General features: G+C 38.0%; 1 protein-coding gene across 1 annotated transcript; it reads left to right on the top strand.

Annotated features, from left to right (window-relative positions):
• Nucleotides 1-923: 923 nt before the first annotated feature.
• Nucleotides 924-13,789, top strand: ccn6 (cellular communication network factor 6). The gene is made up of 5 exons (XM_042747070.1): nt 924-1,133; nt 3,852-4,113; nt 4,403-4,642; nt 10,242-10,435; nt 12,199-13,789. The coding sequence occupies exons 1-5, from the start codon at nt 1,086-1,088 to the stop codon at nt 12,478-12,480; spliced, it is 1,026 nt and encodes a 341-aa protein (XP_042603004.1). The 5' UTR covers nt 924-1,085; the 3' UTR covers nt 12,481-13,789.
• The last annotated feature ends 3,339 nt before the right edge of the window (nt 13,790-17,128 follow it).

Genomic DNA, 17,128 nt, shown 5'->3' with positions numbered 1-17,128 from the left:
TGCAACTGAAGAAATCACATGCAAACTGAAAAAGCACCAGCAAATAAGGAAAAATTCTTCATCAGTTTGACAATACATGTGCTTGCAAATACAGATGTTAATATATACAGGATGTTAAAATAAACAAAAACTCACCTTGCAGGTGATTGATTAGACACACAGTAATGTCCTATCCAATTTCGTCACTTGTAGGGATCCTTCTGAAACATGAAGTATTTGTAGCACCTTTATTACCAAACAGACAATGGACTTTTTTTGTTGTTTTCAATCCTCATGTGTTCATTGACCCAGTTGTCCCTCATGTCTGATTATGTCATTTGGTTCACCTGTGTCTTGTCAATTCTCCTCATTTAGCGGTGTATTTAAATTCCTGTCTGTTGAGTGTGTTTGGGTCGGGTCTCAAATCTAATCTTGTGTGTCTCTACCTGCCCTGTCTGGATTATTAGCCTTGTGGATTATTAAAGCATGTTTATGCCTTGGTGTCCATTCATCGACACAGTCGTGTGACACATACATACATACATACATACACACACACACACACACACACACACACACACACACACACACACACACACACACTGTTTGTTCATAGGTCAGACTTCAAATTGCATCCTTTGAATGCAAGGAATTGAGATTAATGGAAAGGTTAATGGACTTTTTTCTTTGGGTATTATAAACCTTTTTGTGTTTATGCTTAAAGAAATTGCCAATGGGGTAAGAAAAATATACTTTATTAAAGACATATTCTCTAAAAAAGAATTGATAAATTTATCTTGTTTTAAGCATGTTTTGATATTTAATAGATACTGATAAAGAAAATGTTTTTGCTGTCTTTGATACTACAAGGTGTGAAAAGAGAAAGGAACAGCTGAAGGAAAGAGTGATAGCAGAGGGAGGGTGGAATATTTCAGATAGAGTTCTGTGTGAGTTCTGTAGGGGAAAGGTGTGTTTGGAGAACAGACAGAGGGGAGCTTTGTGTACCTCTCTCAGACAGGTCAGCTCTCTCTCCCTCTCTCTCTCAGCCTTCCTTCTTTCCCTCGTTCTTTCATTCTGGGTGCACAGAGCTCCTTTGCAGGCCGTATATGATGCTATCACTACTGTGCTGTGTTCTGCTGCTCTTTCTGAGTCAGGTAAGAGCCACCAATTCCATTCTCTCTTATTCTATTATTATCTCTCTCTCTTAACAGTCAAAGCTTGACTATAACTAATAGCATCACTGTCTGCCCATAACCCATATAACTGGCCTAGCTGGCCCGAAAGTTAAACCTTGGCTTTGAGGTAACCTTGGTATATTTTTTGGAATGTTAACTGTACATTCTTGGCATGCATCCATAATTGTAGTTGATTGCTTATTTACATTAGCACGTAAAGACCCCATAAAATCAGAAAACTTTTTAGTTCACGTCAAAGCTGTGCTGGTATTCTTGTCTTTTAGAAGAACTTTTTAGAAGTTGTCAAAGTGCTTATGACAGGTCAGGTTCCGAGTGATGTAATGCAAGTTGGCTGCTGTTTAAAACCTTGAGATGAAATGGCATTTTAATATGGCATCTCTTTAAAGTGAAACCTACTCATGAGATGTATACAAGATATTCATGAGTTTGCATTGGCATGTAGGTTCCTATTGTTATTTCAGTTTCACAAAATGAGCTCATTCTGTAAACCCTGACAGAAAGACTTCAGATTTTTGTTTTGACCTCTGGTGACCCTGGAAGTACTTGTGTGAAAGAGAGGGGCCTGCAGTAAACCCTAAGGTACAGAAATGATATAGCTCATATGATAAACACAGCTAATCTAACTACACTTAAACCTACAGAACTAAGCTTACAAAGGCTCTTATGGATTTAAAATGTCATATTTGTTAAAATCTCTGATATCTGGGTCATGCTATATAATTTTTATTATTATATGAATTATATTATAAAATATAATATAGCCTATTATAAAATAAAGGATCAATATAATTGATTGAAATGGAATCAAGCTTTGAGGAACAGACTTAAATAATTAATATGATTGTTATATATATTATATAAATGTTTATATAATAGTATATAACATTTATTTTATTTTTATGTAATATTATATATAATTGTAATATATTTTCATTACAAAATAGATCATGTCTTTTCATATTCAAAATACAGCTTTTAAACTACTACTATAATTACTACAAAATAGTAATAACAATATGTTATTAACTAAATTACAGTACCTACAGTCTGTGGACATATTGTCATTTGCACTGACGTTAATAACACATGACTGTGTAGATTTTTTCTCATCTTGGGGCTGTTTCATAAAACAAGTTTACCAAATAAGCCAGGTTTATTTCAGTTAGTCTGACTTAGTTTATTTGGTTCAAAATAAGCCTGGATTATTTGGTTAACTTGTTTCATGAAACAGGCCCCTGGTTTGTAATATTTAATACTGAATCACTCTTACACTCTCGCAAGGCTTTTGGAGGTAATTTACCCAAGTGAAAGTAAAAAAAGGTCACCTGAAGAAAGTAAACTGATATGCTCATGTGGTACTTAAAAGCAAGAAAATGAAAGATGGAGGTGCATATATGTGCTATTTATTTGCTGCCTGCAGAGTGTCAACACTATAAATGCAGCTGGGTCGGTTGATGTTTTTCTTCCATAGGGCTCTTTAACAGAAGTGCAGTCAGTAGAGCTGTGTGAAGGGGCCGCTTGTTGACATCAGGGTTGGATTTTTCCTCTGCCAAGCTTTGCATGTGGATTTGCTGCTAAAGTAACTGAAAGAGCCAGAGAATTACAGTAACACAGTGCTTAAAGTGTCATGAAAGGAGGGAAGGTGGAGGGGTTCTTTATCACACAGTATTAACAACTATTATAAACAAATCTAAAAACAAATCTAATTAGTTATAATTTTTTAGGGAGCAATTCTCACTATTAAGTAGTTACTTACTAGCAAGCATATTACTTGCATAATGGCTGTTTTTATAAAGCACAAATATTAATGTCTTATTCTGCACATATTTTAGATCCCTATACCTAAACCTAACAACTACTTTACTAACTATTAATAAGCAGCAAATTAAGAGTTTATTGAGGCAAAATTCATAGTTAATATTTAGTTAAAATTGGTCCCCAAACCAAAGTGTGACTGTTATATCATACTTAGAAACATCAGCAAATGAGGATTTTTAATATTCTTGTAATATTCTTTGTAATAACAAAAACTGAGGAAGCACATTGAAAATGCAAATCCATATCCTCCTCCAGGAGCAAGTCTATAAACCAATGAGACACATCAGTTTAAAAGGATGCTTCTACCAAAAATGTCATTTTTGTCATTATTTACTCTTACCTCATTTCATTCTAAACATGTATGACTTTTCTCTTTTCTTTGTGGTCTATTCTTCTGTGAATCTGAGTAATGCCTTGTGTCATCATGTTCATGATCAAATGTAGCCCTACCACTAATGTCATCATTTGCATATATATTTAGTTTGAAGAAGATGCAATGGAATATGTCTGAATAAATGATGCCATATTTATATAAATGTATAGTATAATATGTATTAAATATATTTATTTTTAAGTTTTATGTTGTCTTCCTAATTTGGATTATTCATTCAAAAACCCACATTGATCAAATAACTATGCTCTAAACAAATTTAAAGTGCATGCCAAGGAGATGAAACCCAAAGAATAAGAGCATGATGCTAGTGATTCTTTCACAAATAACTACAAATGAGCTCACAGAGGTGGTAGAATCTTGAGAGTATCTCTCTCTCTCTCTCTCTCTCTCTCTCTCTCTCTCTCTCTCTCTCTCTATGATATCTTTTATTCCAGGGTCTTATTTTGTTTTTGCATGTATTGCAGGGTGCTGATAGCAGGCAGAAGCAGCGGGAAGCGACGGGCCTGGTGGAGAGGAGGCAGTTCTGTAGCTGGCCGTGTAAATGTGGCAACCGGCCGCTGTGTGCCCCTGGTGTCAGCTCCATCTTGGATGGCTGCGGCTGCTGCAAAACCTGTGCACGGCAGATTGGGGAATCATGCAACGAAAGGGATCTCTGTGACCCTCACAAAAGCATGTACTGTGACTTTTCCAAAGACCAGCCACGTTATGAAGTTGGCGTCTGTGCTTGTGAGTGAGCGTATTATGAAAAACCCTAGGTGGTTGTTACAATCAACATTACTACTCCTTAAAAATTAGAACAATTAGTTTAGAATTTATGTTTTTACAGAATATAGTGGTGTAATTAGAATCCTGGCACATGATATGATATCTGCAGATAGATAGATAGATAGATAGATAGATAGATAGATAGATAGATAGATAGATAGATAGATAGATAGATAGATAGATAGATAGATAGATCTTAAATTAAGTTTTATTTTTTGTATGTAATAGTCAATCCTGCATATTTTTGCAGACATGATGGGGGTTGGTTGTGACCTGAATGGGGCTCACTATGATAACGGACACGCCTTCCAACCCAGCCCCCTCTACAAGTGCACTTGCATTGCTGGAGCAATCGGCTGCACTCCTGCCTTCATCCAAAAGCCGGCTGGAATGTTGAGTCCCGCTGCTCTTCAGGGCAGATTGCCAGCAGGACTCAAGAGCAATCAAAGCCCCAAACACCAGCAGGACACCGCCTACAGGGCCATGTCAGGTAAATATTACCCTGTGTGAGACATAAAAAAAAAAAAAAAAAAAAAAAAAGCATTCATAACGTATTACATAATTTGAATATTCTGAGAAAATAATTCTCTCCATCTGGGTTTGATTAGATGGAAACATGTTAGCATTTGATTTTATTGGTTAATTTTATTTTTCACAACCCACACAGGCTTAGTTACATTTGCAGAAACGAAAATAATTTTAGAGATGAAGAGGGTTATTACTAGGAAGGAACAATTCAACTCAGAAGCTTATTGATTCAAGATACTGGCTTCACAAAATGATTTTCTCACTTTTATTTTTAACAAAATTAGATTTAAGACAAATTATAAATGAAAAAGTGTCCTTTTATTATTTCTAAGACAAAATGCTGCACATTTCTTTGTGAAACTGAAATATCTCTTATGTTGAAATATTAGCGTATAGACATTTTCCAGCAGAAAATGTACCATGTACAGAAAATGCATTTAAAGCAAAAACAGAATGGTCTAAATTTAGCATTTATGAAATTATGCTACATTAAACTACATAAAAGCAAATAGGCTAAATGAGAACTCAAATTCACTTTCTACCAGTTGGTAGCACCTATAGAAGAACAGCAATACAGCGTTTTGTTGGTTATCGCTGTAAACAAAGCAGCACTGGGCTGATAAAAACTACTTAAACATGCATTATACGGAGGCAAGATGAAAAAAAAAAAATACCATCAAAACTTATTTGAAGACAGTAATTTCCCCTTAAAGATACATTCATATAAACCTCCACCCCAACTGTATCGTGATTTGTTCAGCGTCTTATCGAACTTGAATTGTAACATATTTTCATTGATTTTCAACTGGCTTCGAGTGCATCGTTACATCCCTAGTTATTACATGTTGATGATAGTTTATGAAAACAACAAGACCGAGGATATTAAGAAAGGTACGATCTACTGTCGGTACGATTTTGATTTCACATTGCCTTAAAAAGGAATGCTCCAGGTTAAATAGTATTTGTGGCATAATGTCTGTTATCATAGAAAAAAATATTCAGTGTACACTTTTTACACAAGTGCAAATAGCCCGCCTTGATGGCTAAGGCTATTTACTCTAATTCTGCCCACCATTGTCTGGTTGAGCCAGACAGAATTACAAAAGAAACATCTCGGTTACATATGTAACCTTGGTTCCCTGAATAGGGAACAATGCATTGGCAGCTGATGCTATGAGAACACCCCCTGGTGTGATGACTGTCTGAAGCCCATAAAGAAACAGACCAATTTAGTATCTGCTGGTGCTGATGCCTCCCTCCCCGAGGCACCAGAGTTGTATCCATGCACTTCGTAAACAAGTGCAATTCTTAGGGTGTATTCACACCAGGAAAGTCTGGTAGGTCACTTGCTTTGGTCTTTGTTTTTTTTGGTGTGGTTCAATTTCTCTCTGCCCTTTTTTGCAAGTGGACCAGAAATAGTAAACACAACCACAAGTGTGCTAAGGTCATCCATTCATTGGACAGAAGTTCTCAAGCAGGGAAAAACAGTGCAAAAACAGGCTAATCATGGAGATCTTTCATACAATTTTTATTCTTTTACTGATTTAGTGTTATTAGATACTAACACAATATGAAGAAACTTATGAGCATCATATTAGACAACGTCATATGATGTTGTAATTATGACTTGCTAAAAATGAAATTGTGAATTGTGAAATGATTTTGGCTCACATTTAACAAAAACCCACAAATTCACTCTCTCAACAAATTAGAATATTTTATAAGACCAATAAAAAAATAAATAAAAAAAAATAGTGAATTGTTGGGCTTCTGGAAAGTATGTTCATTTACTGTACATGTGCTCAATACTTGATAGGGGCTCCTTTTGCTTTAATTACTGCCTCAATTCGGCGTGGCATGGAGGTGATCAGTTTGTGGCACTGCGGAGGTGGTATGAAAGCCCAGGTTTCTTTGACAGTGGCCTTCAGCTCATCTGCATTTTTTGGTCTCGTTTCTTATTTTTCTCTTGACAATGTTCAGGTCGGGTGAGTTTGTTGGCCAGTCAAGCACACCAACACCATGGACATTTAACCAACTTTTGGTGCTTTTGGCAGTGTGGGCAGGTGCAAAATCCTGCTGGAAAATGAAATCAGCATCTTCAAAAAGCTGGTCAGCAGAAGGAAGCATGAAGTGCTCCAAGTATTATTGGTAAATGGGTGCAGTTACAGAGACTGGTTTTCAAAAAACACAATGGACCAACACCAGCAGATGACATTGCAACCCAAATCATCACAGACTGTGGAAACTTAACACTGGACTTCAAGCAACTTGGGCTATGAGCTTCTCCACCCTCCCTCCAGACTCTAGGACCTTGGTTTCCAAATGAAATACAAAACTTGCTCTCATCTGAAAAGAGGACTTTTGACCACTGGGCAATAGTCCAGTTCTTCTTCTCCTTAGCCGAGGTAAGATGCCTCTGACGTTGTCTGTGGTTCAGGAGTGGCTTAACAAGAGGAATACGACAACTGTAGCCAAATTCCTTGACACGTCTGTGTGTGGTGGCTCTTGATGTCTTGACTCCAGCATCAGTCTTTTTCTTCTTTTTCTTCCACACTTTTTCTTTCCACTCAACTCTCTGTTAACATGCTTGGATACAGCACTCTGTGAACAGCCAGCTTCTTTGGCAATGAATATTTGTGGCTTACCCTCCTTGTGAAGGGTGTCAGTGATTGTCTTCTGGACAACTGTCAGATCAGCAGTCTTCCCCATGATTGTGTAGCCTAGTGAACCAAACTGAGAGACCATTTTGAAGGCTCAGGAAACCTTTGCAGGTGTTTGAGTTGATTAGCTGATTGGGATGTCACCATATTCTAATTTGTTGAGTGAATTGGTGAGTTTTTGTTAAATGTTAGACAAAATCATCACAATTAAAAGAACTAAAGACTTAAACTACTTCAGTCTGTGTGCACAATTTGAGTCGAATTACTGAAATAAATGAACTTTTCCACGACATTCTAATTTATTGAGATGCACCTGTATATATATATATATAATATATATTATATATATATATATATATAAAATATTTAAAGCATATCACCATATTTGTTTAAACATTTAACCTATATAAATATGCGCTATTAGGCGCATATCCAATCGTTTGTGGGGAGAGTGGAAGCTGAAGTGCACTTCAGGACATCATTAGAAACAAATTATATACGCCATTATTTTTGCTCATAAAGGTAAGAATAATACATCGTCCGGAACTGTAAAGGGTCTATTTTTATTCGTGTGCAATCACAATATCAAGAAAACATTGTGCTACTGTATTGCAGACCTCTATTCTTCTTCAGCACTAGTTTTTAATGTAAAATCTGGACTTTCTCTTCCTCTATGGCTCTTTTTTGCAAAAGGGAGAGGATCTTTAAAAACCAACTTTCCCTCCTTCCGCAGGTCAGGATCGGCCATGTCCTTAAAGATATCTGCTTGGTAGGCCTGCAGAACCACCATGGTATGCAGCGCCGTACCAGCATGATTGGTAGCGATATAAGATTTACCAGTCAGCTCCAAAGTTGTTCTGCATGACTTGTATGTGAAGCATCTCCTCAGCACATGAGACAACTTCTCGCAGCTCAATATAAGCTGATAAATGCATGGCCTCCTGAGCACTGGAGTGCAGCTAAACTGCTGCTGAACTCCTCAGAGTCCCGACAGCAGTGGTCATAAGAATGTCATCCAGAGACCACATCCCAAGCTTCTGGCCCGGGACATAACAAAAACATCATTATCAGCAAATTCAAACGGTGAAATAGGGTTAACATGCTCCAGTGAGAGAGAGAGAAAGAAAAGGACCCACAGGGTTTTAGCGTGAGTAATTGTGTGTAGCCAGTCCCCTTCTCTCCTTTTAAAAAAGTATTTTTAAATACTTCTAAAGCACTCTTAAAAATCTCACAGTACATGCAACTAGCAATGCCATTAAGTGTAGCATGAGATGATGAATAGTCAAACACTTGATAAACAATTAATACTTCGTTACATTTATACAGCGCTTTTTCTGCTTTTCTAAGCACTAAAAGAGCTCTACATTGTGAGGGGGTCATCTCCTCATCCACCACCAGTGCGCAGCATCCACCTGTATGATGCGACGGCAGCCATTGTGCGCCAGAACGCCCACCACACACCAGCTTATTGGTGGAGAGGAGACAGAGTGATGAAGCCGATCAGTAGATATAGGGATTGTTAGGAGGCCATGATGGTCAGAGGCCAATGGTCGAATTTGGCCAGGATGCCAAGGTCACACTTTTACTCTTTTCGAAGGACATCCTGGGATTTTTAATGAACACAGAGAGTCAGGACCTCGGTTCAAAATCTCATCTGAAGGACGGTACTTTTTGACAGTATAGTGTCCCCGTCACTATACTGGAGTGTTAGGACCCACACAGACCACAGGGTGAGCACCCCCTGCTGGCCTCACTAACACCACTTCCAGCAGCAACCTACTTTTCCCAGGAGATCTCCCATCCAGGTTCTGACCAGGCTCAACCCTGCTTAGCTTCAGTGGGCAACCAGTCTTGGGCTGCAGGGCAATATGGGTGCTGGCTATTACCATGCAAGTCCTCACTCATAAAATGTAGACAGCATGACAACACAGCACAGTGTTTAAAGCTTGTGCCTATTCTTCTAAAATGTATTGCCTGATCCAGTTTTCTTTCATTGTAAGTGCTTTGCTGTAAGCATTTTTTATTTATTTATTTTTTTAATTGAAATTATTTATGGCAATTAAACTGACAGCATGTCACAAATGTTAATAGAGCATTACTTGTATTAAATTTGGAACAATCATTCCTTTATAAGCATGTGAGGGTTACTCTGATTATGAGAATGAGATAAGATACAGTAGATATGTACTTTCAACCAACAGAGCAGTTCATGTTCCTGTCCTAACACTAATACACTAGTTCAGGGACCAGTTCTCACTAATAACTAGTTGCTTATTAGCATCCATATTTCCAGCATATTGACTGTTTATTAGTACTTACAGTATAAAGCACATATTGAATGGTCCTAAACTAAAGTGTGAGTGAAAAATTGTACATTTTGCAATCATGGGTTCACTCTAGAATTCCTTATGGACAGCAGTTAAGAGATTATCATTTAATAAATTACATGCACTTTTGCCTCAAATGTAAGTTGTCATAAGAGGAATAATTTTTTGTTCATTTACTTTAGGTAAATGTCATTCGTCAATCGCATAAACAAGGTTTACATAGAAAATGTAGTGTTGCCAACTGTTTTCAAACATCTATACTAAAAATAAACTACTTCCAATCTTTGAAGCAGCATGTAGAGTGACATTAACCATGTACTAACATTATTCATAACTAGGAAACAGCTAAATCTTCTTAGAAACTCCAGAGAGAACCCATGGTGAATGTGCCTTCTGGACTGTTCTATGAATTGATGTCATAACTAAACAGCTCCTAAGTAGCTGTGACAGATCAGTAACTATACAGTATTCACAGACTCATTGTTCCTGTCAGAATGTGAAGCCTGGGGTGAGGGCATATGTTTGAATGTGTGCTGTGGGATGACCTAGTGCTTTGTGACTGTAACACTGAAAGCTTACAGGGATCCTCCCTTAGCCTGGAAGAAGAACTGTTTGGTTCAGACCACACCCTGGTCACCCTGTTCACGCACCTGCGGCATCGGCATCTCTGTACGAGTCAACAACGACAACAGCAAGTGTGAGATGAGAAAAGAGCGCCGACTTTGTCTGCTTCGACCATGTGATAAAAACACTCTAAAGGGACTAAAGGTAAGAGATCCGTTCTGCTGGAATTTCACATGCTGGGCAAGGTTAAACTAGAAATTATGTCTTCATCTAAACACCCTTCATGCCATTCCAAACTTGTATTCAATCGCCAAAAAGGACAAAAGTGTAGCCTACTATCTATGTAATTCTTACACCTCCATTGATTTAATCCAAATCTTCAGAGGACAAAATGATCATACTGTATGCATGACAAATAGATCAAAAACTCAAGCAAATCTGAACATTTTGCAACTCTGGGTTGCTAGGCTCGTGGGTTGACAGTGAGCGACGCACCACTTCCTCACTCTCCCCCAAGTCACCCCCATCACCAGTGGCCAAGAGGTCACGGTTTGCAGACGCAATGCCTCTACAAGCATCTCTGGTCAGTCCCTCCAGGGACACGGGGAGTTTTGCTGTGATGACTCAAAATGCAATGCCTTCTGGGCCACCCAGCTCAACTCCCCATCGTTGCACTACTGCGGGTATGTCGACTATCCCTTTGGTGACACTTGTACGGAGTTTGGGAGCGTGGCTTGAGTTGCCCAACCTGAGGAGTTGTGCGATCACAGGGACCTTAGTCAGTTGGGGCTTCAGGTCAACCGAGAAAAAAGCAAGCTCTCCCCTGCGCAGAGAATCTCTTATCTCGGTATGGAGTTAGACTCTGTGAGTATGATGGCACGTTTCACCAACGAACATGCCCAGTCGGTGCTGAACTGCCTGAGTTCCTTCAGAGGCAGAACAGTGGTACCACTGAAACATTTTCAGAGGCTCCTGGGGCATATGGCATCCGCAGCTGCAGTCACGTCGCTCGGATTGCTTTATTTGAGACCACTTCAGCACTGGTTACACTCCCGAGTCCCGAGATGGGCATGGTGCTGCAGTACACATTGTGTCACCATCACACTGATGTGTCACCACCTATTCATCCCCTGGTTGAACCTTGCTTTTCTACAGGCCAGAGTACTCGCCCTCTATCTCCTCCTATGGAGTCAGACGCAGCTCAAGTCGCTGAGTGCCATCCATATTCCAGGGGAGCTCAATCATGCAGCTGCTCTCATGACAGCTCACTTTCCCCGAAGAATGGTGACTTCATCCCCAGACGGTCCAGCTGATCTGGAGTTGATTCGGGGAAGCTTAGGTGGACCTGTTTGCTTCCCATGAATTAAACTAAACTACATTTTAAAAATAAACGTATATTACTAAGTACAGAATTACTAAAGTCCGGCTCACACTGTGCGATTTTGGCCACAATTTGGTCGTCTGACATAAATTTTGAAAATCCTAGGCTAAAATCTGTAGTCTTTGATCACTGGTTTGACATGTTCACTGACAGCCAATTAATGTCCATTGTGATCAAATTTTACCTCTGATGAAATTCCTCACTCACAAGATCCCAAAATATAAGGTAAATATCATCTATTCTGTGTCAGTATTTATTGTGTGTACTTACCATACAGCGTAAGCCGGGCTCAGACTGTGCGATTTTTAAAAGTCCTTTAGGATTATACTTGTCAGACTGTATACCCAAGAATAACTGTCAACACTGGTAAATTATGAGTAGTGTCAAGCAAAAGATCCTATGATCCTGTTTACCCAAGGTTTAGACTGACACAGGCTTAAATGTTTAATATGTTAAAAAAATGAAAGATATGCAGGTATTTTAGAATGAAATGAATGAAGCTGGAACTTTTCCAATGTTCTATTTTTGAACCCAAAATCATAACCATAAAAGGGATTAATTTTTTTCTTTCCTCATTCATGCTTAGATGCCAAGAGGTAAAACCTGCAGACCGAAATTCCAGGCCAGTAAAGAAGAGAAGCTCTCGCTGTCTGGTTGTACCAGCGTTAAGAAGCACCGCCCGACATACTGCGGCATCTGCACAGACAAGCGCTGTTGCGTTCCCAATAAGTCCAAAATGGTGAATATAGAGTTCCACTGCAAAGGGGGATCTAACGTACTCTGGAAGATGCAGTGGATCACTTCTTGTGTATGTCAGAGGAAATGTAATGATGCTAATGATATGTTTTCAGAGCTGCACTTAATTTAAAACAGACAAAGAGGAAGTACACAGTGCTTCATGGTAGCTATAGCATATGGCCAGAAATACTCTATGCAAGTATATGAATAAAGACAAGTAACTTGTCAACACACTTCAATTTTACAGACATGTAGTAAATACTTAATGTCTGTGCAAGCGCTATTGCGCTAATAAACCTCAGAACTTGAATAAGACAGAGTTACATTCAACTGTCTATGCCATTAATCCGAAGGTGTTGTTATTCAGATAGCTTTATGCTTTTATAAAATCTAATGGCAAAGTTCAAACTGTTGTTTTACAATGAGTAGTTGATTTTAAAAAAGGACAGACAAAAGAATGACACATTATTTACTGTGCACTTATACACTATGACTATGTACTTAACTGTGTAGCCTATGAATTTTAGTTTTGTGTATGAAGGTTATTTTGTCATTCATAATCAGTCTGATAGCCCCTTGTCCTCTGCTATGTAATTAAAGCTGTGACAGTTGAATGCATGAAGTGTCCAACATTACACACACTTTTTTTTTCTCTGTCAGCTGCATCATGCTAGTATTTAAAGCACACCATTTTCTTTCTTTCTTATTTTTTTATTTAGAATTTTAAGCGTTCACTTTTTATACTACCACATTAGTATGTGAACTGGGACGCACCTAAAGCATCCCTTGGGTCAATGCAGAGTGCACCTGTGAAATCATCCATGCATCGATGTGTCTGCATTCACATATTTGAGTAGAGTATGATTCGGGCCTAAACGCACAACTAAACACATTAAAGCCAGTGTTTTACTCTGCTGTTTGGAATAAAGCGAGTAAAGAGAACAGGGAGATATTTTTGTAAACACTTACCAAAGGTGCACTAAGTAATATTTGAAAAACTTCTTTTGCCGTAGTTCACTGACAAGCTAGGCGATATCGCATTTCGAAATCAAATGCGATTCATCTGCAATTATGAGGGTGATTTTGCCTAATTGTCAGTGAACTACGGCTCTGTGCAGTAAAAAGCCGCTCAATTTGAAAGCAAGTGATGGTGATTTAGTACTAATCACGGGACCGGCTTTACTGACGAGATGTGCATGACAATCGAATGCGATTAATTGGACAGCCCTAGCCAGCAGGCATAGCAGATTCCATCATCTTCGTTGCCATGGTTGTGTTACGTACGTGTGGGGTGGAGATTTCAAAATAGTGGCGAGGTCCTGTTGGGGTATGGGCGTGTTTGTTTTGGTGCTTTCTAGGGGTGGGCGATATGGAAAAAAAATCATATCACGATTTTATCATGGTTTTGGTTATGGTTTTACTATTTTGCAAGTTGTCTGACCATTAAGCTTTCTAGGGTCAATTTCCAATCAATTTTATTATAACTTGTTATAAAGACAAAGCCTTTCAAACTAACAACAAAAAAGGAGGGGTTTTTGGTAAAAAGTGTTTGGTTGTTTGTTTTTTTTTATTTTTTATTAAAGAAATTAAAAGGATGCATATTACTACTACACATAATAATATACAAATAAAATAAACAGTGCTTTATTTTCAGGTACAATGAATGAACAAATATAAAAATAAAACACTATATAAACTGATTCCTAAAGCAACTGTATTAAATTTCTTCAGTCAAGCGCAGTGAGTGATTTTTTTTTTATTAACGTTAAAGGAATAGTACACCCAAAAATAAAAATTCTGTCAGCTGTCTGTCAATTCTGTCATAGTGTTTTATATTTATACCATCATTTACTCACTCAAAAGTTGTTTTAAACCTGAATGAGTTTCTTTCTTCATCTGAACATAAAAGAAAAGAAAAAGTCATGACATTTTGCAAAGTATGGTAACCCATACTCAGAATTGGTGCTCTGCATTTAACCCATCCATAAGTGCACACACCACAGCAGTGAGGAAAGTGAACACACACCCGGAGCAGTGGGCAGCTATATATCCAGCGCCCGGGGAGCAACTGGGGGTTCAGTGCCTTGCTCAAGGGCACCTCAGCCATGGGTATTGAGGGAGGAAGAGAGCGCTGTTCATTCACTCCCCACCCACCTACAAATCCTGCCAGCACTGAGACTTGAACCTGCGACCTTCTGGAAGTCCAATTCTCTAACCATTAGGCCACAGCTGCCCCTATTATTTTATAAATGCTATTTTGAAGAACGTGTAAAACCAAACATTCTTCAAAATATCTTATTTTGTGTTCAGCACAAGAAAGAAATTAATACAGGTTTGGGACAACGTGACAGTGACTACACAATGACAGAAATGAAATTTTAGGGTGATCTATCCCTTGACAGTAATGACAGTAGGCTGCATGTTTAATAGTCCTACTGTCACATTAAGAACTGCACGCATCTAATATCAAGAGTATGTGAGCGGAGTGGAGCGGCAACAATTTCCCCTCCATGCTCCGAGTCCGAGCATTTCATAATCACTCCGCTCCGGGTTTACCATTTCCCGCTCCTGCTCCAGTCCGTGCTCAATGATACCAGAATCACTGCTCCTACTTCGCTCCGTGGCTAAAGTATTTCAGTATGTTTGAAATGTTCATAACGTAGCCTATATTAAAACAATAAAATAAATAAAAAACAGGAGAGTTTCAAAGTGGCTTAGGCTATTGTGTGCAAACTTTTTTTTTTTCGGTGCCACACCCCATGTCCAAACATGGGTTGTCAGCATTAAAAGGTATAATTGCTGCTTCTGCTGTGCAAATTTTGTTTGTGATGAAAATAACATTTACATTTTACAATTTACATTTTCGTCAGTTATTTTATCTACAGATCGATGCATTTCTTACAGATTACTGCTTATTAATTATAAGTTAGATGATGATGTAGTAGTGTTGTATTATTTTTTTTTTTTTGATTTATTGTTGAAGAGATTGATTGCTTGTTGTTGTGTTGTTGTTTTTATTATGCTTTAACCTGAAAATATTCAGTAAAAGGAACAGACAAACTCCTTGAGAACTAGCCTGTAACTTCCCGCTCGGCTATTGCAGTCGTTTATAACTTTCTGATCTGAGAGATCCAACTGTATCAAGCTATAGCTAAGCTAAGTATCAACCTTGTGTGTTTTGACAGTATTAGCGCAAGATACCTTCAATAATCAATAAAAAATAAAAGTTCAATAATCAGGCGCTGTTTGACAGGCTTTAGCGCGCGCCCTTCGGGTGTATGCAGCGCTCAGAAAAAGCACAGGTCAGACCAGTGCGCGAATGAAACATTTAGCACGGAAGCACAAGCAAATAATGTGAGAGTAACTCTACGCTGAGTTAACACTGCTGTGAATGCATGTGGAGTTGTACAGTATATGATGGAGGCGCCAGAACTGCAGCTGATAGAATGTGCGCTCTATCACGATACTACGATATTTCATCAAAAGCTGATCGTGGGGACATTTTTATCATCCACGATCAAAAATCGTCATATCGCACACCCCTAGTGCTTTCAAATATCAACATCATTTAGCAAAATTTGCTTAGTGCACCTTTAAATGAAGCAGAGTCATGCTAATACATGTCTCATATTCCTCAATTAATTTTAAGTAAGTTCTCATGAGTAATGTATAGGAAATTCGCAGGTCACAGGTACTCACCTGGATGTGATGAACCTGTAGAGATTTTGAACTTGTGGGAAAACACAGACATTTAAGACCATCAGCTACAGTCAGCTCTGAGGTTAAGCAATGGCATATACTTCTGAAAAAGTCAAACAAATAAATACATTTCAAACTTGTTAAAAAAAAAAGTATGTGTATGCTAGCCATTATTTTGGAGCAAAGCTCAACCAACTAGAGGTCGCTACAGAAACAGGAATATTCATGAACGATGAATATATTCTCAACTGTAGAAGTAATCAACAAAAGAGAGCAGTAATGTGGTGCAGTACAGGAGAGTTAATAATAATATAATAGTATATTATGAACTCTCACTAGTAGCTGGCACATTGCTGTGCATTTGCATAAAGCTGAACTCTCCTGATTATGGTATCTGGCTAGTTGCTGTGAATTTGCTTTGAGTTTGAATATAGTTGAAATCTAATGGTCAGCTAATCGAAAATGAATGACTTGCAACTTGATGAATTTTATTGGGTGTTTCTCTTCTTATTCTTTTTTTCTTTTTTGGTAAGCCTTATCAAAATGTGTCTCCTTTTTTCTTTTTTGTAAGCATTACAATGTAACACTAGATACATATACAAAATATTATTTTTACTACTACTAGGTGCTTTTTTGCTTTCAAATTCAGCCCATTCACAAGACAACTTCACCCTATTAGCACACACACATTACAGGACACATTCACTATAGAAAGAGTGCAAAAACAGTATACAAATGAATGCAACAAACAGCTTCATCTAAAGTGGGTCTATTTTAAAATGAATTATTCAAAATACAAACTTTTTTATATTAAAGAAAAGGTTAAAAAACAGGTGAAGTGTGTAATTTTAATATAAATTAGGTTAAATATAAAGTGAATTATTTAAAATATAAGCTTTTATTAGTGTATAAATATGGTGAATTTAGGACTGTTTTCTTATTGTCTGTTCATCTAGTGATGTATGTATTTGGGGTTTTGGTAAGAGGATGTCTGTTTTGCATTTTTAGGTGAGAAATTGATGTTAGGGAAGGTTTGCTCAGGGATAGAGCTCAACTCTGTTTTACTCAATATTGTCTGT

Source organism: Cyprinus carpio, chromosome B20 (genome assembly GCF_018340385.1).
Source record: "Cyprinus carpio isolate SPL01 chromosome B20, ASM1834038v1, whole genome shotgun sequence".
Lineage (NCBI taxonomy): Eukaryota > Metazoa > Chordata > Actinopteri > Cypriniformes > Cyprinidae > Cyprinus > Cyprinus carpio.
This window is presented reverse-complemented; position numbering and strand designations above follow the sequence as displayed.